General features: G+C 44.6%; 1 protein-coding gene across 1 annotated transcript in view; it reads right to left on the bottom strand.

The window, feature by feature from the left end:
* LOC141101742 (prostaglandin reductase 1-like) overlaps positions 1–13,280 on the bottom strand; it is a 34,612-nt gene extending 21,332 nt beyond the window's left edge. The window contains exons 1-4 of the mRNA XM_073591040.1: positions 13,063–13,280; positions 12,499–12,544; positions 8,762–8,821; positions 507–674 (exon numbers count right to left, since the gene is read on the bottom strand). Of these exons, the coding sequence (XP_073447141.1) occupies positions 507–674; positions 8,762–8,821; positions 12,499–12,544; positions 13,063–13,168 (380 nt within the window). The 5' untranslated portion in view covers positions 13,169–13,280. The remainder of the gene's footprint in view (positions 1–506; positions 675–8,761; positions 8,822–12,498; positions 12,545–13,062) is intronic.
* Positions 13,281–26,001: the final 12,721 nt, after the last annotated feature.

The raw sequence follows: 26,001 nt of genomic DNA, 5'->3' as shown, positions 1-26,001 counted from the left end.
ATAAATGCCAAAATTTCACAATTTCTGCCAGGGTATGCAAACTTTTGAGCACGACTATATATGTGCTCCTTGCCATCCAGAACCTGTTTTGCATTATTGATTCTAATTTTGCATCTACTTTTCCTTTATTGGCTTTCATTTCTGCCAAGAAATGGCTGTCTGGTTGCATAGTGGTAATACCGACAGGTAGGGATTCAGGAGAATATACTCATCATGCCCCACTACATGATCTGTAAATGCTACATTCTATCACAGCTTGGTACTTGCCATTGGCTGCGCTTCTCTAAATTCACAGGGGCTTTTCTGCACAGTGGCAACAGACCTTTATCTGTTATCTACTAACAATCAGTAGAATAAACTACAAGTGATCTCAAATACAAAGCTTTGGAATTCACAGGTGATAAATAAATTTAACAACATCATCTGAATTAAAGATATTATTGTGTCTTTTTTAGAAAGGGCTACCGATCAGCTTTATGATTCATTTATAGATTGTAGTTACTCACCCAGGCATTCCTATTGTTCCAAGAGCCAGGGACTTGGGGATATGGTCAGGCCAGTTTGGCAGTAGAGGACTCAGGTCCTTCCCTTGAGAGACGGAATGAGTAGTCCAGCCAGCATTTGATATAGCATAACTACCAACTGGAAATGCTTTGTCTTTGCTTTCCAAAACCCTAAAAATGTAATACAATATAGCTTAAATGCAAAAGAAGCATACTTTTAATAGGTTGATTAAAAAGATTGTGTATTCAAATTTTTACCAACAACCCTATTGTGTATTAATAGATGTACATTTGATAGCACAACCTTTGGCACTAGCTGGACATGGGCTCATAATACTTTACTAAGGTTTAGGCAAGGAGAGAAACAAGCTTTTATGCTAGGGCTGCAATATTATTTTGAAAGTTTTGGCCCAGCTATGACACTGACGTGCACATAAGTAGGGGGATCAGAGGATATTCTAAGAATTGATAAGTGTGCGGAAGCTCAGGGAAGCCGTGCTTAGGAATACAAAGGCTGCAATGGTGATCGCTACAAATTGAAAGTGCTTCTCTTTATTGTATTCATATTGCCCTCTGCTCAATCTGTGCACAGAAATGTGATTAGAACAGAAAAAAATGTGAGGCTTTAGTACTACTTTTCAGGGTACTTGCACACTGTATTGATGTACAGTATAAACACCAGAAATTGCTGGCAAAAAAAAAAGCAAGGATGGGCTCTATAGCACTTGCATGTATTTGCACATATTCACACATATTTGTGGGTATGTGTACACATGAGTAAAGGGTCTTCTACCTTTATTTTAGTTAAGGGAGTGTGGTGTATGTGCCTATTTGCATAAAAATACTGACCGGTGACGCAAATGTCTATATTTTTATAACTGATCTATAAGTAGTACATGTTTATGCTCCCTTTAAACACATATATTAAAAGAGAAATATGTTTTTTTTTTTTCAGATTCATACTTACCTAGGGGAATGCAGCATTAGTCTGATGCTGCGTCTGTCCCCTGCCAGCTCTAATACTGAGAACCGAGCGATCAAACACCGCTAATCGCTGCTTTAAAAACATCAGCATTTACATCAGTAAACAAAACCTTACCTCCGTGACTAAGCCCCGTGGGTGGGGCGAAACATGTAGAGGGGCGTGGCCTTGATGAAGTTAGGCTGAAGAAGCTATTACTTATTACAAGCTGGGCTTGTAGTATGGTGTGTGGTGGCTGAGATATTTCTCTATTTGTTAAGTAAAAAAAAAAATGCCTGCATTCCTAAAAACGTTCAGCAAGTAAGAATATATTTATTTATCCAACTCAATCCAACTCGATAGCAGGTAAAAGCACAGAGAAAAATCACATATAATAAATAAGTACCAACATTATTTCTGTTCATTTGGTTTTTGTTTTACTTTCAATGTGTCTCTGAATTTGCTAGGGAATTGGGAGTGTCTAATTACGATCTGTGCTGACCCAGATCCTATGCGCCCTCCTCACTTTCCTATATAACCTTTCATGTAGCAGCAAGGGGAGGAGTGGAGGGCAGTACTATACAGTGGCACTTCAGTGACAGTGCTGAGTCTGTTGGGGCTCCTGACATCACATCCAAAATGGAGGCTCACATCCAAGATGGAGGATTTTAGATGTCTACACAAGGAGGGATTTTACAGGTAAACAACAACATGCCTAAAATATGTTAAATGCAAAGAAATCATAAATGAAAATATGAAAAAACACAAATGAGATTATTTTTACTCTACATTAATTATTTTTATACTATAAATACAATAAATGGACAGCCGTGTGAAAAAGTATATACACCCCATGGAAATTGTTGACTTTTTCAACATACTGCATTTTCAACAATAATACATGTTAAACAGCAATAAATGCTATATACTCAATTTAAAGTTATACAGAGTAGAAAGTACAAGGTTGAACAGTTGATCAACATATGAACAGTCAGATGATGAATAGGTTATTGTATCAACAGAAGGTATACATAGGTAATTTAAGATGCATTTAAATATGTCTAACATAGGTTTAGCAATTAAAGTTAAACATCTGCACTGTGTTATGTTTAACAGATTTATAAGCAAAGATATGGTCAATTGTGTGTGGACAAGTCATTAGGGTTTCAAATATGCGGTAGTGCATTCATGGGAGAGGTAGGCATTTAGGATGTTTGAGCCAAAGATCCCAGTGCTTTTGGAATTTAGGAATGTGTAGGTGTGCTTTGATGTACATAAATTCCATCAGGCAATGGTTGTTCAGAAGGGCAATTAGCTCCGAGCTAGAAGTGGGGCTGGGGGGTTTTCAAATTTTTGGCAATAGCTAGTCGAGTAGCAATAAATACGTGGGAGATGACCGTGTGGGAAGGTCAGGGCCATAAATGTATGTCCAGACCCAATAGTACCATTTGAGGCATGAGGGATACAGGGCAGTGGAGTAACGTGGGGGGTGCGGAGGGGGCCGTGGCCCTGGGCGCAAAATTTAGGAGGGTGCAGTGCAGCATCCGGTACGAGTGTCACTCCGTCCTAATGTGTATGGACAGTGTCACTCGCTGCGCTCCAGGCGCCATATTCCGGCTCAGGGATGGGCAGCGGCTGCCCAGTGATTGGACGAATGGGGTCATGTGCAGTGACAGAGGCTGGGTTGCTCTGGGAGTCCCGCCTCTGCCTCGTTGTGTGAGCTGCCGCCATCGTCTTCTCCTCCGCGCCGGACTGAATCTACCCTTTCCCTATTGTGGCAACCAATCTGGGACTGGCGCAGAGGCGCCTGCTCTATCCCACAGGCACATGTAATGAAATGACATTGCTGGGGATCTTCCAAGTGAACTGTGGTATGTGACACGATCGATGTACAGTACAGTCACACAGTGTACACTAGTCTCTACGCACATACACAGAGCAGCACCATCTCCCCCACTAATCTCCAATGTCCCTCCTGTCTCCCCACTGTCCCCCCAATTATCCCCGATGTCCCTCCCGTCTCCCCACTGTCCCTCCTGTCCCCCCAATTATCCCCGATGTCCCTCCCGTCTCCCCACTGTCCCTCCTGTCCCCCCAATTATCCCCAGTGTCCTTCCTATCTCCCCACTGTCCCTCCTGTCCCCCAATTATCCCCATTGTCCTTCCTATTTCCCCACTGTCCCTCCTGCCCCCCAAATTATCCCCAATGTCCTTCCTATTTCCCCACTGTCCCTCCTGCCCCCCAAATTATCCCCAATGTCCCTCCTGTCTCCTTACTGTCCCTCCTGTCCCCCCAATTATCCCCAATGTCCCTCCTGTCTCCTCACTGTCCCTCCTGTCCCCCCAATTATCCCCAATGTCCCTCCTGTCTCCCCAATGTCCCTCCTGTCCCCCCAATTATCCCCAATGTCCCTCCTGTCCCCCCGATTATCCCCAATGTCCCTCCTGTCCCCCCCAATGTCCCTCCTGTCCCCCCAATTATCCCCAATGTCCCTCCTGTCTCCCCCAATTATCCCTAATGTCCCTCCTGTCTCCCCCAAAGTCCCTCCTGCCCCCCCAATTTTCCCCCAATGTCCCTCCTGGCTCCCCGCGGTCCCCCCAATTATCCCCAATGTCCCTCCTGTCCCCCCAATTATCCCCAATGTCCCTCCTGTCTCCTCACTGTCCCTCCTGTTCCCCCAATTATCCCCAATGTCGCTCCTGTCTCCCTACTGTCCCTCCTGTCCCCCCAATTCTGCCCAATGTCCCTCCTGTTTCCACAATGTCCCTCCTGTCCCCCCAATTATCCACAATGTCCCTCCTGTCTCCCCACTGTCCCCCCAATTATCCCCAATGTCCCTCCTGTCTCCCCACTGTCCCTCCTGTCCCCCCCAATTCTCCCCAATGTCACTCCTGTCTCCCCAATGTCCCTCCTGTCCCCCCACATTGTCCCCAATGTCCCTCCTGTCCCCCCACTTATCCCCAATGTCCCTCCTGGGCCCCCAATGTTCCTCCTGTCCTCCCACTTATCCCCAATGTCCCTCCCGTCCTCCCAATGTTCCTCCTATCCTCCCACTTATCCTCAAAGTTCCTCCTGTCCCCCCCACCTATCCCTATTATCCCACTTATCCTAAATATCCCCTCTCCCCCCACTTATCCCAAATATCCCCCCTCCCCTCCCACTTATCCCCAATGCCCCTGCTCTACTCTCACTTATCCCAAACGCCCCCCCCCCCCCCACTTATCTGCAATGTCCCTCTACTCCCACTTATCCCAAGGTGTGCCCCTCTCCCCCCACTTATCCCAAACATCCCCCCACTTAGCACCAATGTTCCAACTCTCCCCCAAGTTAGAAATTAGCACATTGCCAACCCCCCCGCCACTAATGCCCCCTCTCCCCACCTAACATTGCACTCCTACTGTATGTTGTAGCTGCTCTTCCATAGCAGCCCCTCTCTCGTATACTTTGTAGGTGGTAAAGAGAGGATTTGGGGGTGAGAGGAGAGCTCTTACTAGAAGGGGGGTGTAAACTGTCCTGTGAGATATGCCTTCCTGAGCCCTGCAATCTGTACATAGCACACTCATGAACTCTGCAGCGCACTCCTGAACTCTGTGCACTCTTGAGCTCCTCACTCTGTATATAGTGCACTCCTGAACCCTGCACTCTGTACCTAGCGCTCTTCTGAACTTTGCACTCTGTACGTAGTATAATCTTAATCTTTTCTCTTTGTATATAGCACACTCCTAATCTTTGCACTCTGTACGTGGTGCACTTCTGAAGTTTGCACGGTGTACGCAGTACACTCCTGAACTCTGTTTGCAGTGCACTCTGAACTCTGTACCTAGCACTCTCCTAAACTTTACACTCTGTACGTAGGGTCCTCCTGATTTTTGCACTCGGTACGTAGCATAATCTTCATCTTTGCACTTTGTATATAGCACACTCCTGATATTTGCACTCTGTACGCAGTACACTCATGAACTCTGTATGTACTGCATTCCTGAACGCTGCACTCTGTGCAGAATGCAGCACTAGCATTTAACAATGCCCCATTAATACTCTCCCACTGTTAGGCGGTGGTGGTGTGGTTAAGGTCTTGCACTTATTCTCTGAGAAAAAATGCCCTGCCTATAGTATGTCTGCAGTCTCTGACCATTTCCTGTACTATGTCTGCAGTCTCTGACCATCTCCTGTACTATGTCTGCAGTCTCTGACCATCTCCTGTACTATGTCTGCAGTCTCTGACCATCTCCTGTACTTTGTCTGCAGTCTCTGACATCTCCTGTAGTATGTCTAGCACTAAATAATATGCACAACCCTTATGCCTGGGTTATTATTGGCTGCCTGCTCTGCTGTATATAGGTGTTCCTTGTTATTTGTAACCTAAGCCTCTGATTAGCTGCCCGCAGCCTTTTATTATTGGTTGATACTGAGAAGATATCTCTTTGACTACTGTAATCAAATAGATATATCAGCTCTAACCAATAATAAAAGGCTGCAGGCAGCCAATCAGAGGCTCAGGCTGTGAGTGGAGGAACCTGGGCCCCCATTCTTGGGTGCTAAATGTCCACAGGTTAGGGGGCGTAAATTACTTGCCTTGCCCTGGGTGCTGACAACCCACGCTACGCCACTGATACAGGGGTTAAAAGAATGGAGAGGAGGAATCTAGAGAGCATAGTCCAAAATGCGATGAGGATTGGGCAGTTCCACCAAATATGTAGTTGGGTTTCCGGGGTTTCCACAGTTTCTTCAACAGAGGTTGGTGGAAGATGGGTAGATGCGGGCAAGTTTGGTTGGTGTAAAGTACCAATTGTGAAATAACTTTTGGACAGTTTCCCAATGTAGTACACATCTTGAGATTTTCAAAGGCGTTTGGAGCGAGTGGTGCCATTGTTAGGGGGTGTAGGAGCATTGTAGCAGATGTTCCCATTTTAGCATCATTGGGGTCTTAGAGGTGTGGCAGGTATTGGGGAGGCGTTTGTAGATATATGAGATTTCACGCCGATAATGGGCGTTTAGGTTGAAAAATCTTGTCATATGCCTGAGTAGTAGGTTTTCTGACCATTTTACCTTAGATAGGACTGAGCGTATCCTGAGGTATTTATGAAAAAGTCTGTAGACCCAATGTGCCAGGTGGCCTGTAGCTGTTGGAAGGACACGAGTGTGGGACCTTCATATAGGTTTCCAATATTTGAGATGCCTGTGGTGATCCAGTCTGAGAAATTGATGTTAGGTGTAAGACTGTGGAGTGTCTCCAGAGGTATATGTGAGAGCAAAGATAACGGGATGCCTTTAGAGGATTGTATAGTGGCTTTCCATGTCTTAATGGTGGCATTGATGGTGTCGAGGAATGAGTGAGTCTCTTGGTATTGCAGGAGAAGAGCACTGAGAATCTGTTTGGGATGGGAAGCGAGTGCTGCATTTTCTTATTGAAACCAGGTGGTTTGTTGCATAGGGTTCCACGACCTTGGCCTGGTCGAGAATTGTTGCTCATTCCCCATAGATCCCCCTTTAGAGCAAGCCAGGTCAGGGTCCCCCATGGATCCCCCTTTAGAGCAGGGTCCCGATAGACCCCCCTTTAGAGCAGGCCAGGGTCCCCCATAGATCCCCCTTTAGAGCAGGCCAGGCCAGGGTCCCCCATGGATCCCACTTTAGAGCAGGGTCCCCATAGATCCCCCTTTAGAGCAGGCCAGGTCAGGGTCCCCCATAGATCCCCCTTTAGAGCAGACCAGGGCAGGTCCTCCATTGATCCCCCTTTAGAGCAGACCAGGCCAGGGTCCCCCATAGATACCATTTAGAGCAAGCCAGGCCAGAGTCCCCAGAGTAGGTCAGGGCAGGTCCCCCATAGATCCCCCTTTAAAGCAGGCCAGGGCAGGTCCCCCATAGAATAGACCCTCCTTTAGTGTTCTTACTCTTACCTTTTCACCAGTATATATTCCCCAGGTTTTCCTACACCACACTCCAGACCCCCTGGCCTTTCCCCCTGCAAAGAATATATATGTTTTCCACTCCACTCCTTGCTTCCTCCTCCTCGGCTCAGGCTGCCTGTTCTCGGGTCCTTCCGCATTGGGCGGCCGCTGCCTGCACTGCACAGTCCCTCCAACAGATCACTCCGCACGCAGGTGTCCACCACCACTTGAGTGGGCGGCACCGGCACCGCGCTGGCCAGATCTACATCTCTACAGTACACAGGAGGGACTGGAGACAAGTGGCTGAATGGAGGAGCCATCGCATCGAGGGGGATGGAGGGACGGTCTCAGTGAGACAGATAGAGAGCAGCAGACTCAGTACGAAAAAAAAAATTCAGCGACGGCCACGGACTCTGCAAGGACCGCTCATGGACATCAGTGTCCGTGTATGGACACCTTGCCGATCCCTGGTCAGAAGGTTTTTTTATCCTAATGCATTCTATGCATTAAGATAAAATGCCTTCTTGGTGCAGCAGCCCCTCTCAGCCCTCTAATACTTACCTGAGCCCATCTCTATCCAGTGATGTCCATGAGACCCTCGGCCATCCTAGGACTCCCCTCCTCATTGGCTCAGACACAGCAGCGATGCCATTGGCTCCCACTACTGTCAGTCAGCCAATGAGGAGAGAAAGGGGGCGGGCCGGGTCACAGCTCCGTGTCTGATTGGGCACAAGGAGCCGTGACTCGGCTCGGGTGCCCCCATAGCAAGCTGCTTACTGTGGGGGCACTCACCAGGAGGGAGGGGCCAAGACAGCAGAAGAGAAGGATCTGGGATGCTCTGTGCAAAACCACTACACAGAGCAGGTAAGTATAACATGTTTGTTATTTTTATAAAAAAAAAAAAAAAAACAAGACTTTACAATCACTTTAATTTACAAGAAGTAAAAAACACATGGATATGCTGCTTATTAATGAGAAACTATCAAGTGTCAGTAACCAACTCACAACTTAAAGAAGGTTCTAATTATCGGTGCCTAATCTGGAACACCTGATTCTACTTTCATGATTTTTTTTCATGAAATAGTGGTAAATGTTGCGATGTATTTATTTTTTCCAGGTGACAAATCTGCATTTTTGTTAGTTTAAATTATAAGATTGGAAACACCATGTCAATTTTAAGTAATTTTTTCAAGTATATAACCTTTACCGATTAGGCACATTAGATGGGGTGTTCTTACATTTTCAAATGACGTTATGTAATAACATTAAAAATAACATAGCAAATGTAGATATATTATTTATGTATCCTATGTTCATTCTTACCAAGAAATAGGATACTTTTATGACTGTTTTCAGTAATAGAAAAACTCCATGAATTATGCAGCCAGAAGATATAATAAAATGTTACCTTGCAACTTGAGTTCCCATCATGATGTCTCCTTCCTTCATCATTCTCTTACTGTATGGCCTGGTACAATGATAAAATTAATTTTTGGGATATCACAGAAAATGTCTGAGGCAGCTTTACATGTTTTACATGATTACATGCCATTTTTCTATTAGTGCAAGTGAGTAACACAAAAGAATCTTATTGAATATTGTGGGCAATCTTGCTACTTTATTATTCAAGAACTTCTGACATACTGTACAAGTCCCGTATGGACCCTGTCCTATGCTGTTCCATCTCTAATTAAAATTAATATTTTTTCACCTAGCTGTCCCAAGGCCGAACAGTGTTTAGCTTTTTATAGGCTATGCAAGTCCTCCTTAAGCTAAGTGGCTTGATTGCTTCTGCCTGTTATGGTTATTCAGTGTGGGAAGGACAATATGAGTCATGAATATACTATATAAAGTGGGGACCGAAAGTATTCAGACCCCCCTTAAGTTTTTCACTCTTTGTTATATTGCAGCCATTTGCTAAAATCATTTAAGCTCATTTTTTTCCTCATTAATGTACACACAGCACCCCATATTGACAGAAAAACACAGAATTGTTGACATTTTTGCAGATTTATTAAAAAATAAAAACTGAAATATCACATGGTCCTAAGTATTCAGACCCTTTGCTCAGTATTTAGTAGAAGCACCCTTTTGATCTAATACAGCCATGAGTCTTTTTGGGACAGATGCAACAAGGATTTTGGGATCCTCTGCCATTCCTCCTTGCAGATCCTCTCCAGTTCTGTCAGGTTGGATGGTAAACATTGGTGGACAGCCATTTTTAGGTCTCTCCAGAGATGCTCAATTGGGTTTAAGTCAGGGCTCTGGCTGGGCCATTCAAGAACAGTCACGGAGTTGTTGTGAAGCCACTCCATTATTTTAGCTTTGTGCTTAGGGTCATTGTCTTGTTGCAAGGTAAACCTTCAGCCCAGTCTGAGGTCCTGAGCACTCTGGAGAAGGTTTTCGTCCAGGATATGCCTGTACTTGGCCGCATTCATCTTTCACTCGATTGCAACTAGTCATCCTGTCCCTGCAGCTGAAAAACACCCCCACAGCATGATGCTGCCACCACCATGCTTCACTGTTGGGACTGTATTGGACAGGTGATGAGCAGTGCCTGGTTTTCACCACACATATCGCTTAGAATTAAGGCCAAAAAGTTCTATCTTGGTCTCATCAGACCAGCTAATCTTATTTCTCACCATCTTGGAGTCCTTCAGGTGTTTTTTAGCAAACTCCATGCGGGCTTTCATGTGTCTTGCACTGAGGAGAGGCTTCTGTCGGGTCACTCTGCCATAAAGCCTGGACTGGTGGAGGGCTGCAGTGATGGTTGACTTTCTACAACTTTCTCCCATCTCCCGACTGCATCTCTGGAGCTCAGCCACAGTGATCTTTGGGTTCTTCTTTACCTCTTTCACCAAGGTTCTTCTCCCCGGATAGATCAGTTTGGCTCTAGGAAGGGTTCTGGTCGTCCCAAACGTCTTCCATTTAAGGATTATGGAGGCCACTGTGCTCTTAGGAACCTTAAGTGCAGCAGAATTTTTTTGTAACCTTGGCCAGATCTGTGCCTAGCCACAATTCTGTCTCTGAGCTCTTCAGGCAGTCACAGCAAAAGGTCTGAATAATTAGGACCATGTGATATTTCAGTTTCTTTTTTAAAAAATCTGCAAAAATGTCAACAATTTTGTGTTTTTCTGTCAATATGGGGTGCTGTGTGTACATTAATGAGGAAAAAATGAACTTAAATGATTTTAGCAAATGGCTGCAATATAACAAAGAGTGAAAAATGTAAGGGGGTCTGAATACTTTCCGTTCCCACTGTATCTCACACAACCTCCTTGCTTAAAGGCATGGTTTGGGAATATAATAAATATTAATGCTGTAAGCAGGCTTGTGATTGGCTAGGTGTTGGTGCCAAACTGTTTCTGTCCCAGTTCTTCTTGCATAAGACAACTACCCGTCCGTTGTTTATGGAACCCTCTGCCATATTGTGTCAAACTCCTGGCCACAGCCATAGGCTATTAAGCCATAGGCCTTAATATTTAAGAATAAAGGACTGTCCACACACAAAATGCATTTGCTGCACTTTACTGTAACTTTGTATGAATTCCATGGTATCTGACATCACATTGACATACTAAGAGAATTCCTTGGTGTGTGAGTAGACATTCTCTAGTTTTCATTTAGGCACAGAACACTAACACGTGATTTGTAATCCATCATTCATGGACACTGTCTCTCTTTGGGAGCACCATTGAGTTGGGACCACTCTCATGTATACTATATCCACAGCCATCAGCTTCCTTCACCGAGAATAATAATTAAGTTGCCCTCATTAGTATACTAGTTTTCCTTTACCAAAGTCTTGTTCCATAGCTCTGCCCAGCTGGGTCCACTCCCAGATGTAAACTCATTCCCCCAGGTGTCACCAGTATTCACATCAGAGGACCCCAGCTTTGCCTAAAAGGCCTTCAAAAGAGTCAGGGAGACTACAGCTGTTCCTAACACCTCACCTGCGGTTTTGGCCCTTTTAAGGGCCCTTGGACAGTAACCAATTAAATGCAGATAGCTCTGGAGTGTTTGGCTCCCATGCCCCATCTTATGCTAGGTCCCTCCCACACATTTATATGGGTACTAATTCCACCCACTATCTCACTAGAGGGAGATTTCCTCTAAAAGGGATCTAACACCCAATTATCACTTTCCCTATACTATACAACAGAGCCATCTAGTAGCAAGCAAGCTAATTGCTCCTGCTAACAATGTCACCTTTATTCTTTCTATCCCCTAGGCTTTTCTGCAAAGAGTATGCGTATTTAGAGTTTATCTCCACTTAGGCTTGCCTCAGACTGGGGCATGAGCCATAGTCATCAAGGATATCTAGAGCTGGTTGGGCTTGATGTTTGTTCAAACACCTGCTAAATCTCTGAATAAATTGGTATTAAACCCCAAAGCAAACTTTTCTTATATTGCATCTTACAAATTCTTAAATGTTATGGCTGCATTCATTTTCTTTTTTAGGCTTTCGTTCTTTTATATTTCTCTGGTTATCTGGGCAGTAATTTTGTTGTTTTTCAAAATCAGTTTTCTTTATTTATGCAAAACCTTTATCCCAAAAGGAAAAACATTGTTTGCTGTAACTGCTTATGAAATGTTAGCTGGAATTTGGCTTCAATGTGTTAGTGTATTTAAATCTGCCAGTACACCTAACACTTCCCTCCCCCAAGACTGACAATGCTGCTTTCCAAAGATGCCCCCTGTGCTCCTTCATCCAGAGTGGGGGCATATCACCAGTGGAAACAAAGAGGGACAATAAAAAGAGAAAACAAATGCAGCTACCATAATCTAATGATTGGTAAGCTGCGATATATAACATTTTTGGTTTTGGGTTTTAAATCACTTTAATTCAGGTGTTCAATAATAATCTTGGGCAATGACAGATACTGTAACATGTGATTTTTTTCCTCCTGCCCATTCAACATACATATTATCCACAGTTTTCCCTTGTATGAATCTTGGAAGACTATCCAGTGAAGTTGAGGTCTGACAAGCAGTAAAGATCAATGGAAGAAGTTTACAACCACTGATACCAGCCTGCTGTCATTTGAAAACTTAATAAGACCTTTGGATAGAGTTCCTCAAGTGACTGATAAATGAACCCTTTTTTAATACACTTAATCATGACATATTTAAATAATTCCGTACCTCATGTATGGGTCCACACTGAAACACTCAGCTTCCAACAACACCTCTGTAGAATGAAAATACACTAAATTAGTTGACAGCTTACAACACTGACAAAAACAGTATAACATGTAATACAAATGACTAAAAGTGTGTACTTTATCAACTACTTCAAACAACATTTGCATTGTGCTGTACAATATGCATTGCTTTAATAATAGTTGTAAATTGATATTCAAATATTTGTGCACGTAGAGATGAACTTCCGCTGGTGTTATGTTATCATAAGGTAGCAAAGACCTAGTTAAATTAAGGAGGGAGTTTTACATTTAACAGTATTCATAGCATGCCTATGAGTATATATTAACACAGTATACAGTACAATATAATGTAACAAGTGCAGTAGCACATAAAAACCAATGAGATTTCATCCATTATTAACTCAAAAGTGTCAGAAAGATTGTTGCTAAAGGGTTTAATGGGATAATGGCCTTTCCCTTTCCCTTTCCAAACAAGGTATGACAGATATAAAGTACAGTATATGGAATAATTCTTTAATATATTAAGGAACACAAACACACCTACCTCCATTTTTTATTTTTTGCAATTGATTTTCCACTAATTTGAAGTCAGACAATTTGGGTGCCCCTTCAAAGTGCTTCACCAGGGTCCAGGAACGAGACAGCACCATTCTGTGGAGACTGCAAGATAGCAAAACCAGGTAAGATCACAGTCAACTGCACAATATCCACACTTTCTCAGTAAGGAGGTGGTTCTATCTGAATGTCTGTGCAGCTTTATAGGCTGCACTAACAATGCCCTGTTTACCACACCAAGATATCCTGGCAAAAAGTCATATTCTTGTTTGTATTTTCATGGAGCTGCTCATGCTCTGTTATATTCTGGGCATATATTTGTCTTATATACATAATGACTCAAGCAACTGTAAACCTGCATTTCACAAAGAATGACTTAGCAAATGAAAGGCAATAAACTGTTTTTGGTATGTAATTGTTCTTGCCATGGCTTGCAAAATATAGAAAATCTCTTTATTAATGGGCTTTGGGTTTCTAGAGCACTGGGCTGACTTTTCATTGGGGTACAACCTATATGCTAAAGACATACTTGCCAACTGTCCTGAATTTCCCAGGACATTCCCGGGATTTTGACCCTTTTTCCGATTTTAACGTTTCCTGGGAAATGTCCCGGGAAATCCCTGTTTTCCTGATTTTTTGCGGCCGGCGGAGACAATGTCTCCACCGGCCGTCATTTTAGAGCAGACCACAAGAAGTAACGGCGAGAACAAACAAGAAGTGGAGCCGGCTGGGTGGCTACAATAGAATTTGAACTGCGGCGCCACCCACCCCCTGCCCCCGGTCTGTCAAGGAACCCCACCCCAGCTAAGAAAACCTCCACATAGCATGCCCAATTGCTGCAACACATTCCACATTTGTGAGGATGATTGAAAGTGTGGTGTTCTGAAAGAAAATGTATGAAAATGAGAAAAATTTGTATAAAAACAGTGAAAAAAGTGAGAAAATGTGAAAAGTGAAAAGTGAAAAAAACATGATGAGCATTTTTTAGCACTGATCGCTGTATAAATGCCAATGGTCCCAAAAATGTGTCAAAATTGTCTGACGTGTCCACCATAATTTCGCAGTCCCGATAATCGCAGATCGCCGCCATTACTAGTAAAAAAAAAATTAATAATAATAAATGCCATAAAACTATCCCCTATTTTGTAGATGCTATAACTTTTGCACAAACCAATCAATATACGCTTATTGAGATTTTTCTTACCAAAAATATGTAGAAGAATACATATCGGCCTAAACTGAGGAAAAAAATAGTTTTTTATATATTTTTGGGGAATATTTATTATAGCCATAGTAAAAAAGAATGCTTTTTTTCAAAATTGTCGCTCTTTTTTTGTTAATAGAGCAAAAAATAAAAACCGCAGAAGTGATCAAATACCACAAAAAGAAAGCTCTATTTGTGGGAAAAAAAGGACGTCAATTTTGATTGGGTGCAACGTTGCATGAGCATGCAATTGTCAGTTAAAGGGATACAGTGCCGAATCGCAAAAAGTGCTCTGGTCAGGAAGGGAGTAAAATCTTCCGGGGCTGAAGCGGTTAACTTCTATAGTTAGTAAGATATTACAGAGTTTAATAAAAGACCACATAGAGGAGTTCTTGCTGGAAAAAAGTATTATAAGCAACAGACAGCATGGATTCATGAAAGACAGAAATTGTCAGACAAATCTTTTTTATGAAGATGTAAGTAAAATCTTTAACAGAGGGGTGGCTGTGGACCTAGTATACTTGGATTTTGCAAATGCGTTTGAAACAGTTCCCCACACACGACTAATGTGTAAGGTAAAGTCTACAGGCTTGGAAATATCAGTTTGTAAATGGATAGAAAACTGGCTAGGACAGGATTCAGAGAGAAGTGGTTAATGATCCATACTCTGAATGGCCTAAGGTTATTAGTGGTGTACCCCAATGTTCAGTGTTGGGAAGCTTACATTTTAACGACTAGCTGACCAGCCACTGCAGTTATACTGCGGCAGGTTGGCACAGGTGCGCAAATCGCTGTAGCTGTACATCGCTCCTTTGAGATGGCACAGCAGGCGCGCGCTGCCGGTCCCCGGAGCCGATGCGCGTGCCCGGCGAGCGCAATGACCGCTGGGCACCTGCAATCGCTCGTGACAAAACGAGAACTGGGATCTGTGTGTGTAAACACACAAATCCCAGTTCTCTCAGGAAAAAGGAGACAGATCGTGTGTTCATACTAAGTATGAATATCGATCTCTCTCCTCCCCTAGTTAGTCCCATCCCCCCTACAGTTAGAACACACCTAGGAACACAGGTAACCCCCTGATCACCCCCTAGTGTTAACCCCTTCCCTGCCAGTGACATTTATACAGTAATCAATGGCTATTTTTAGCTCTGATCGCTGTTTAAATGTCAGTGGTCCCAAAATAGTGTCAAAAGTGTCCGATCTGTCCGCCGCAATGTCGCAGTCCTGATAAAAATCGCAGATCGCTACCATTACTAGTAAAAAAAATTATAAAAATAAAAATGACATAAAGCTATCCCCTATTTTGTAGACGCTATAACTTTTGCGTGACCCAAAAATATGTAGAAGAATAAATATTGAACAAACAAAAAAGAACTTATGAACTGAAAAACTTTGCTTAGTTCAATATAGGTGTTAGCAGATGGGGGTAGTACCCTAACAGCATCTGCATGTAAATAAAGCTACTTGAAAACACCCAAAGGCTCTAGAGATCACAGGTGGGTGTGTTCCTCTGAATTGGAAAGCAATTCAGGGAGTCTACGGCCTCCAAAGACAGACATGGGCCCCCTAGGATTATTACCAAATATGGTGCCCAATGGGAACAGATTAGGACCATTCTCAGCAATCACTGGCATATTCTCTCTGGCTCCCCTGCTCTCGGTGAGATAGTGGGGGAACGCCCTCTTCTTACCGCCCGACGTTCTCAGAATCTCAGGGATCATCTGATCCATTCCGAATACCAAAGGTCCCATACCCAAAACTGGCTTACTCAACTCTCACCTCTGAGGGGCATGTTTAAATGCGGTAGATGTACTATATGTAAGTATGTGGAACGCACGGACGTGTTCACTGATTCTGATGGTAAGAGACAGTTCAAAATCTATAACTTTATTAACTGCAATACTACACGAGTAGTCTACATGCTCACATGCCCATGTGGCAAAAAATATGTGGGAAAAACCAAAAGGAAACTCAGGATCAGAATCAGTGAACACGTCCAGAGCATCCTCAGTAAGGATGACGAGCGCCCCATCCCCTTGCACTTTCTTAAATACCATGGTGGGGATCCCACGGGACTTACTGTCAAGGGTATCTACAGGTTGAATCTTCCCCTCAGAAGGGGTGATTTCGACAGGATTCTCTGCCAGAAAGAAAAAATGTGGATATATACCCTTGACAGTATGTCCCCACATGGGTTAAATAATGAGTGCAACTTGTCAGTATTTCTAACATCCTAGACATCAATGGAGACGCCTTCTGTTCTTCTGTTCCTGTTCTTGCTTATATGATGATATGCTCACTCATGTTTGATTCCCATATCTACCTTATTCTCTTATTGTTTTCAGTACTATCTTTAATTTTATTTCTTTCCCCTTTTTATCTATTTTTGTATGATTTTGAGGAGGTGTTGCACCCACGGACGGGCCCGTTCTACCTATATCTGTTGTTGTCTTATGGTATGAATGGCTGTCTATTTGTTGCGCTGTTGCCTAGACAACCGATAGCCGACGTATTCACGTCTGTAACTGGGATGGCTATATAAGCTGCCCGCCCTGGCTACGGCGCATGCTCTGAAGAAATCCTTGACGGATGAAACGCGTCAGCATGACGCCATCACGCCCTACGTAGCACTCACACGGATCCACCCATCACCCCTGGGTATCTGATCCGCCAAGCCGCTGAAGCCCTGCCGCATGGAACCAGGAAGTGTTTGAGGAGTTATACCGCATCCTGGCGGTACGCCGTAACACGCCTCCAATCTCCACTATCCTGGCCGGTATCCGTCCATACAGACCTACAAGCTACTTTTACTTGGCCAGAGGAGGGTTTAGCTGTCTTGCACAACTTGAGAAGACTTGAGTTGGATCGGAGTGCTCTGCATGCCTGCCACACACTGATGTCCATGGACTGGTGAGACTGTATCTACCCAGTATTTTCAATTTTTGACCACTGTCACCATAATATCATCTGTGTCTCCTCTCCACGATTCAGCAAACACGTTGTGTTTATTTATTACCACCCACGCAGGCACACACTCCCTCCTTCACCCATGTACAGCCTCCACACAGCTGTTAATGCATGTCACCAGCTACGGCTGGGTACTCATCTGCAAGTGCTATAATCAGCAATCTTTGCTGCCCATATCTCCAGTTACACTCTAGGTCTGCTACTGGCAGCGTGCACGGCGGACTCCCACTATCCACGGCTGCATACATTTACCTCCTGGCCTTCAACATTACTCTATAGACACATATATATGAGACTGTTTTTGTCTATCTAGTCAGTTTGATGTACTTGTATGTTTAGTGGTGGCCATCTGTGTGTTGTTTTTGTCCTTAGACAACGTTGTCTATTTTATCCTGAGTGGTGGTATTTGGTTCACTTATTGTCATATTATTTGATTTCGTTTGGTGTATATGTGGAGTCATTTTTCTATAATAAATTATATTTTTGCTATTTTGCTGGTTCCTTGTTGAAGAATTCTTTTACCTGGGCGGAGCCGGTACCTCAACCTGCTCCTCCCCCAGGTGTCTCCCCCCCTTTTTTTTGAAGAATAAATATTGGCCTAAACTGAGGAAAATATTTGGGATATTATAGCAAAAACTACAAAATACTTTGTTTTTTTCAAAATTTTCGCTCTTTTTTGTTTATAGCGCAAAAAATAAAACCCCAGAGGTGATCAAATGCCACCAAAAGAAAGCTCTATTTGTGGGGATGCAGTTGTCAGTTAAAACGACACAGTGCTGTATCGTAAAAATTGGCCTGGTCAAGAAAGGGGGCAAATCCTTCTGGGGCTGAAGTGGTTAATATATTTATTAATGATATAGGGTCTGGGATTAAAAGTACAATTTCAGTGTTTGCAGAGGACACCAAGCGATGCAGTGGAATAACTTCCTTACAGGAGGTCTCCAACTTACAAGCTGACCTCAATGCATTGTTTAATTGTGCAACTATGTGGCAAATGAGGTTTAATGTAGATACATGTAAAGTTTTGCAGTTGGGGGCTAAGAATATGAATGCATGATACATACTAGAGGGAGTACAACTGGGGGAATCCATAGTGGAGAAGGATCTGGGTGTTTTGGTCCTTTCTTGTATTAAGAGAGGTATGGACTCCAGAGAGAGAGAGAGATTATTTTACCCCTGTACAAATCATTAGTAAGACCTCATCTGGAATATGCAGTTCAGTTCTGGGCACCAGTTCACAAAAAGAATATTTGCGAACTGGAGAAAGTGCAGAGAAGGGCAACCAAACTGCTAAAATGCATAGAGGAGCTCAGCTATGAGGAAAGATTAGAGAAACTGAATCCATTCCCTCTTGAGAAGAGGAGATTAAGGGGGATATGATCACCATGTATAAATACATAAATGGTCCCTATAGTGAACTGGTGATGAGTCATCACAGAGGACAAGGGGCACGCTTAAAAGCTGTGAAAGAGTGGAATAGACTCCCCCAAGAGCTGGTTCTGGCTAGCTCAGTAGCTTGGCTTAAAAAAGCCTGGATTCTTTCCTGAATGTACATAATATAACTGGATACTAACATTTATAGGTAAAGTTTTTACAGACACTATCCAATTGCCTCTCGGGGTATCAGGAAGGAATTTTGTCCCTGCTGGAGCAAATTGGATCATGCTTTGCTGGGTTTTTCTGCCTTCCTATGGATCAACTGTGGGTATATGATTGTGTATATGGGATTGTATGATTTTTTTTCCCCCTTTTATTGGTAGATGGACTTGTGTCTTTTTTTAACCTGACTATGTAACTATATAATGTAAACATACTGTATCAGTAATTACAATTCACTTCAGTTGCGTAGTTATTACAGATTCAAGTACTGTAGTTATATTATGCTAATATTTCAAATCCATTGCTAGTACTTTGCAATTTCCCTGTGTTCTTGCCAGTTCCCAATTTAGCAAGAAAGTTTTGGTGTTGGGTCAACACTCTCCAGCTGCCATTCAAATTGAGATAACCTCAGCAGTGTATGCACCTGGCAGCTTTCCCTTCTAATTCATTGCATTTAGCATTGCACCCTTGCACAGGCTCCTTCTCTCAGGCCTGATTCACACCTATGCATTTTTAGTGCTTTTTGCATTTTTCAAGTTTGCACTATAGTCCATTTAACATGGTTTCCTATGGAACACGTTCTGTAGTTCAAATCTGCAAAATGCAAAAAGCACAAAAAATGCATAGGTGTGAATCAAGCCTCATACCTGCCTTTACATCAGTCCCTCGGATTGTTCCTGATCACCGCATGCAAAGAAAGGGACACAGAACAGGGGATTTGTGCACAAAAGCACTAAAATGAAGGTTTTTGTAGAGCAAATTTATGAAAGTGACAGAACAGCCTTCGAAGTGCCATGGAGCCATTGGTTGTATTTTGCCTTTCTATGTACATTAACCCTACTGTGCAATAGGGAGTTAAATGGAAACTATGGGCAAAATCAACTTTGCTCATTTGTTTGTGCTTCTGGAGAGCACATCTAGCAACATCTGTCTGCTGCACATTTTCTGTATAAGAGAGAACTCACAGGGGACAGGATGAGTGTCTCGTTGTTATTTGTCACTATTGCCATGGTGTGAGATTTGGAGGTTACCACCAGATGTACTGCTACCTCACCTGTTTATTATGGTTTTCCTTTGTCCAGTTTTCCTACCTCCATACAGCTGTTTTTCTTTACGTTAATCAGTTTGGGTCAACCAACACATCATGTCATTAACATTGGCACCTGTTTGCTATATTTGCTTAAACACTGGGTTATATACCCACAAGGAGCATGACTGGTGTATGGCTGATGTGCCCAGTGGCGTAGCGTGGGGGGTGCGGAGGGGGGCCATGGCCCTGGGCGCAAAATTTAGGGAGGCGCAGTGCAGCATCCAGTGCGAGTGTCACTCCGTCCTAATGTGTATGGACAGTGTCACGCGCTGCGCTCCAGGCGCCATATTCTGTCTCAGGGATGGGCAGCGGCTGCCCAGTGATTGGACGAATGGGGTCATGTGTGGTGGCAGAGGCTGGGTTGCTCTGGGAGCCCTGCCTCTGCCTCGTTGTGTGAGCTGCCGCCTTCGTCATCTCCTCCGCACCGGACTGAATCTACCCTTTCCCTATTGTGGCAACCAATCTGGGACTGGCGCAGAGGCGCCTGCTCTATCCCACAGGCACATGTAATGAAATGACATTGCCGGGGATCTTCCAAGTGAACTGTGGTATGTGACACGATCGATGTACAGTACAGTCACACAGTGTACACTAGTCACTACGCACATACACAGAGCATCACCATTTCCCCCCACTAATCTCCAATGTCCCCAAATGTCCCTCCTGTCTCCCCACTGTCCCTCCTGTCCCCCCAATTATCCCCAATGTCGCTCCTGTCTCCCCAATGTCCCTCCTGTCTCCCCACTGTCTCTCCTGTCCCCCCAATTCTCCCCAATGTCGCTCCTGTCTCCCCAATGTCCCTCCTGTCCCCCCACTTTGTCCCCAATGTCCCTCCTGTCCCCCCACTTATCCCCAATGTCCCTCCTGGGCCCCAATGTTCCTCCTGTCCCCCCACTTATCCCCAATGTCCCTCCCGTCCTCCCAATGTTCCTCCTATCCTCCCACTTATCCTCAAAGTTCCTACTGTCCCCCCTACTTATCCCCATTATCCAACTTATCCTAAATGTCCCCTCTCCCCCCCACTTATCCCAAATATCCCCCCTCCCACAAGGAGCATGACTGGTGTATGGCTAATGTGCCCAGTGGCATAGCGTGGGGGGTGCGGAGGGGGCCGTGGCCCTGGGCGCAAAATTTAGGGGGGGCGCAGTGCAGAATCCGGTGCGAGTGTCACTCCGTTCTAATGTGTATGGACAGCTTCACTCGCTGCGCTCCAGGCGACATATTCCGGCTCAGGGATGGGCAGCGGCTGCCCAGTGATTGAACGAATGGGGTCATGTGTGGTGGCAGAGGCTGGGTTGCTCTGGGAGCCCCGCCTCTGCCTCGTTGTGTGAGCTGCCGCCATCGTCTTCTCCTCCGTGCCGGACTGAATCTACCCTTTCCCTATTGTGGCAACCAGTCTGGGGCTGGCGCAGAGCCGCCTGCTCTATCCCACAGGCACATGTAATGAAACGACATTGCCGGGGATCTTCCAAGTGAACTGTGGTATGTGACACGATCGATGTACAGTACAGTCACACAGTGTACACTAGTCGCTACAAACATACACAGAGCATCACCATCTCCCCCCACTAATCTCCAATGTCCCCAAATGTCCCTCCTCCTGTCTCCCATCTGTCCCTCCTGTCCCCCCAATTATCCCCAATGTCCCTCTCGTCTCCCCACTGTCCCTCCTGTCCCCCCAATTATCCCCAATGTCCTTCCTGTCTCCCTACTGTCCTTCCTGTCCCCCCAATTATCCCTGATGTCCCTCCTGTCTCCCCACTGTCCCTCCTGTACCCCCAATTATCCCCAGTGTCCTTCCTATCTCCCCACTGTCCCCCCTGTCCCCCAGTTATCCCCATTGTCCTTCCTGTCTCCCCACTGTCCCTCCTGCCCCCCAAATTATCCCCAATGTCCCTCCTGTCTCCTCACTGTCCCTCCTGTCCCCCCAATTATCCCCAATGTCCCTCCTGTCCCCCCAATTATCCCCAATGTCCCTCCTGTCTCCCCCAATGTCCCTCCTGTCCCCCCAATTATCCCCAATGTCACTCCTGTCTCCCCCAATGTCCCTCCTGTCCCCCCAATTATCCCTAATGTCCCTCCTGTCTCCCCCAAAGTCCCTCCTGCCCCCCCAATGTCCCTCCTGTCTCCCCACTGTCCCCCCAATGCGCCTCCTGTCTCCCCACTGTTCTTCCTGTCCCCCCAATTATCCCCAATGTCCCTCCTGTCTCCTCACTGTCCCTCCTGTCCCCCCAATTATCCCCAATGTCCCTCTTGTCTCCCCACTGTCCCTCCTGTCCCCCCAATTATCCCCAATGTCCCTCCTGCCCCCCCAATTATCCCCAATGTCACTCCTGTCTCCCTACTGTCCCTCCTGTCCCCCCATCTCTGCCCAATGTCCCTCCTGTTTCCCCAATGTCCCTCCTGTCCCCTCAATTATCCACAATGTCCCTCCTGTCTCTCCACTGTCCCCCCAATTATCCCCAATGTCCCTCCTGTCTCCCCAATGTCCCTTCTGTCCCCCCAATTCTCCCCAATGTCGCTCCTGTCTCCCCAATGTCCCTCCTGTCCCCCCACTTTGTCCCCAATGTCCCTCCTGTCCCCCCACTTATCCCAAAGTCCCTCCTGGGCCCCAATGTCCCTCCCGTCCTCCCAATGTTCCTCCTATCCTCCCACTTATCCTCAAAGTTCCTCCTGTCCCCCCCACTTATCCCCATTATCCCACTTATCCTAAATGTCCCCTCTCCCCCCACTTATCCCAAATATCCCCCCTCCCCTCCCACTTATCCCCAATGCCCCTCCTTTACTCTCACTTATCCCAAATTCCCCCCCCCCCCCACTTATCTGCAATGTCCCTCTACTCCCACTTATCCCAAATGTTTCTCCTATCCTCCCATGTATCCCTAATATCCCCCACTTATCCCAAGGTGTGCCCCTCTCCCCCCACTTATCCCAAACATCCCCCCACTTAGCACCATTGCCCCCCTCCCCCCACTTAGCACCAATGTTCCAACTCTCCCCCAAGTTAGAAATTAGCACATTGCCACCCCCCCCCCCAATTTAGCACCAATGCCCCATTAACTTGGCACTAATATCATCGCCTATACCCCCTCTGCACTAATGCACCCTCTCCCCACCTGGCATTGCACTCCTACTGTAAGTTGTAGCTGCTCTTCCGTAGCAGCCCCTCTCTCTCATACTTTGTAGGTGGGGAAGAGAGGATTTGGGGGTGAGAGGAGAGCTCTTACTGGAAGGGGGTTGTAAACTGTCCTGTGAGATATGCCTTCCTGAGCCCTGCAATCTGTACATAGCACACTCATAAACTCTGCAGTGCACTCTCTATGCAGTGCACTTCTGAACTCTGCTCACTCTGCGTAGCGCACTCGTGAACTCTGTGCACTCTTGAGCTCCTCACTCTGTATATAGTGCACTCCTGAACCCTGCACTCTGTACATAGCGCTCTCCTGAACTTTGCACTCTGTACGTAGTAGAATCTTAATCTTTTCTCTTTGTATATAGCACACTACTAATCTTTACACTCTGTACGTAGCGCACTTCTGAAGTTTGCACGGTATACGCAGTACACTCCTGAACTCTGTTTGCAGTGCACTCTGAACTCTGTACCTAGCTCTCTCCTAAACGTTACACTCTGTACGTAGGGTCCTCCTGATTTTTGCACTCAGTACGTAGCATAATCTTCATCTTTGCACTTTGTATATAGCACACTCCTGATATTTGCACTCTGTACGCAGTACACTCATGAACTCTGTATGTACTGCACTCCTGAACGCTGCACTCTGTGCAGAATGCACCACTAGCATTTAACAATGCTCCATTAAGACTCTCCCACTGTTAGGCGGTGGTGGTGTGGTTAAGGTCCTGCACTTATTCTCTGAGAAAAAATGCCTATAGTATGACTGCAGTCTCTGACCATTTCCTGCACTATGTCTGCAGTCTCTGACCATTTCCTGTACTATGTCTGAAGTCTCTGACCATTTCGTGTACTATGTCTGCAGTCTCTGATCATCTCCTGTACTATGTCTGCAGTCTCTGACCATCTCCTGTACTGTGTCTGCAGTTACTGATCATCTCTTGTACTATGTCTGCAGTCTCTGACCATCTCCTGTACTATGTCTGCAGTCTCTGACCATCTCCAGTACTATGTCTGCAGTCTCTGACCATCTCCTGTACTATGTCTGCAGTCTCTGACCATCTCCTGTACTGTGTCTGCAGTTTCTGATCATCTCTTGTACTATGTCTGCAGTCTCTGACCATCTCCTGTACTATGTCTGCAGTCTCTGACCATCTCCTGTACTATGTCTGCAGTCTCTGACCATCTCCTGTACTTTGTCTGCATTCTCTGACCATCTCCTGTAGTATGTCTAGCACCAAATAATATGCACAACCCTTATGCCTGGGTTATTATTGGCTGCCTGCTCTGCTGTATATAGGTGTTCCTTGTTATTTGTAACCTAAGCCTCTGATTAGCTGCCCGCAGCCTTTTATTATTGGTTGATACTGAGAAGATATCTCTTTGACTACTGTAATCAAATAGATATATCAGCTCTAACCAATAATAAAAGGCTGCAGGCAGCCAATCAGAGGCTCAGGCTGTGAGTGGAGGAACCTGGGCCCCCATTCTTGGGTGCTAAATGTCCACAGGTTAGGGGGCGTAAATTACTTGCCTTGCCCCGGGTGCTGACAACCCACGCTACGCCACTGGTGTGGACATTAACTAGTGTCTTTTGTATTTTTTGCTTTTTTTGTGTTTTTGCATGTTTTTGTCATTCACACATTTAATACTGCTAATTTGTTTGCACATTTGCACCTTTTATGCACTATAGCACATACTAACACCAGGAATCCCTCACGCATTTAGAGGATCTGGAACATCTTAAAGTAAGAACAGCGCCATTTCTATTCCTTTCTTCCCATATCTTTCTATTTTCACCTTAGGGTGGATTTATTGATAGAGGCTGCAGTTCTTTATATAAATGCTTTGTATTTTCTTACCATAATTTCGACATATTCGTTATGTTGACCTGGTTCGTTTTCAGAATTAGTTTTGCATGTTCGGCATTCATTTCGTATATTCGTTGGTCCAGGTTGTTTTTTCATGTTTTTGAGGTTGTGTTCGATATGTGCAAAGAGAGGTCACACAAATACTTAAAAGTATAACATTTATTAAAATTAATGACAGATACAGATAAAGAAAATATGAGAAGAATACTTAAATAAAGATGCTTGTTTCCCACCACGGGTCCCATTTGCTGTTACACGCAACATGGCACAGGTGATCACAGATGTGTGCCTCCATGAGGCAGCTCTGATGTGGGACACGTATTACAAGCTGTGTGTGTGTTTTATATAGGGAAGTGGCCAACCCATTCCCCACTGGTTTGTCAATATAGTTAATTTACACTCACATCACTTGAGTCAACTAAACTTTGTCCTTCTATAATCCCTTAGCCAAGGCTTGAAGGCATTCTTAAATATTTGTGAGACCACTAGACAACTCTTACTAATATGTAATATGCTATTTCCATATCACATGTAGATTCAAAATATGTTACAGTTTTTTGGAAGATTGTTATATATTAACTATATTATCAAATCAGATGGATTTGAACCAGAAGGGTCTGATACTTTCAGATGCTAGTTCAAACCACCATAAGAAATGGCATGAGCTGGTTGGACAATATTGACTGGCATCATGTGCATCTGAATTAACAAATGAAATTCAGATCCATTTGTTATCCAAATCCAATTATCAAACAAATTTGAAATATCACCTGACTGAAACAAATGCATTTGTTAATTTCATTGAAAGATTTTTTTGATTCATTGACATTTGTTACTATGCCCATTCGGATAATTTGCATACATCCAAATCTCTGAAAATTACATTTTCATGAGGAAAAAGAAACACACATATATACCACGTGTAGCACCCTCCTAGATGTAGGTGCTAGGATTAAAAAAATGTGGTGATTGCTCACTGTATCTGGTGAAGCTGCAGATATTTTTTGGGCAATTTTAGTTTTGGCTCACTGGAAACAGTGTTGATTATTCTCGTCTGTCCAGTGTTT

The sequence above is a fragment of the Aquarana catesbeiana genome, linkage group LG01, assembly GCF_042186555.1.
Source record: "Aquarana catesbeiana isolate 2022-GZ linkage group LG01, ASM4218655v1, whole genome shotgun sequence".
NCBI classification, from domain to species: domain Eukaryota; kingdom Metazoa; phylum Chordata; class Amphibia; order Anura; family Ranidae; genus Aquarana; species Aquarana catesbeiana.
The sequence above is the reverse complement of the archived record's forward strand: the minus strand, read 5'-3'. Positions and strand labels throughout refer to the sequence as shown.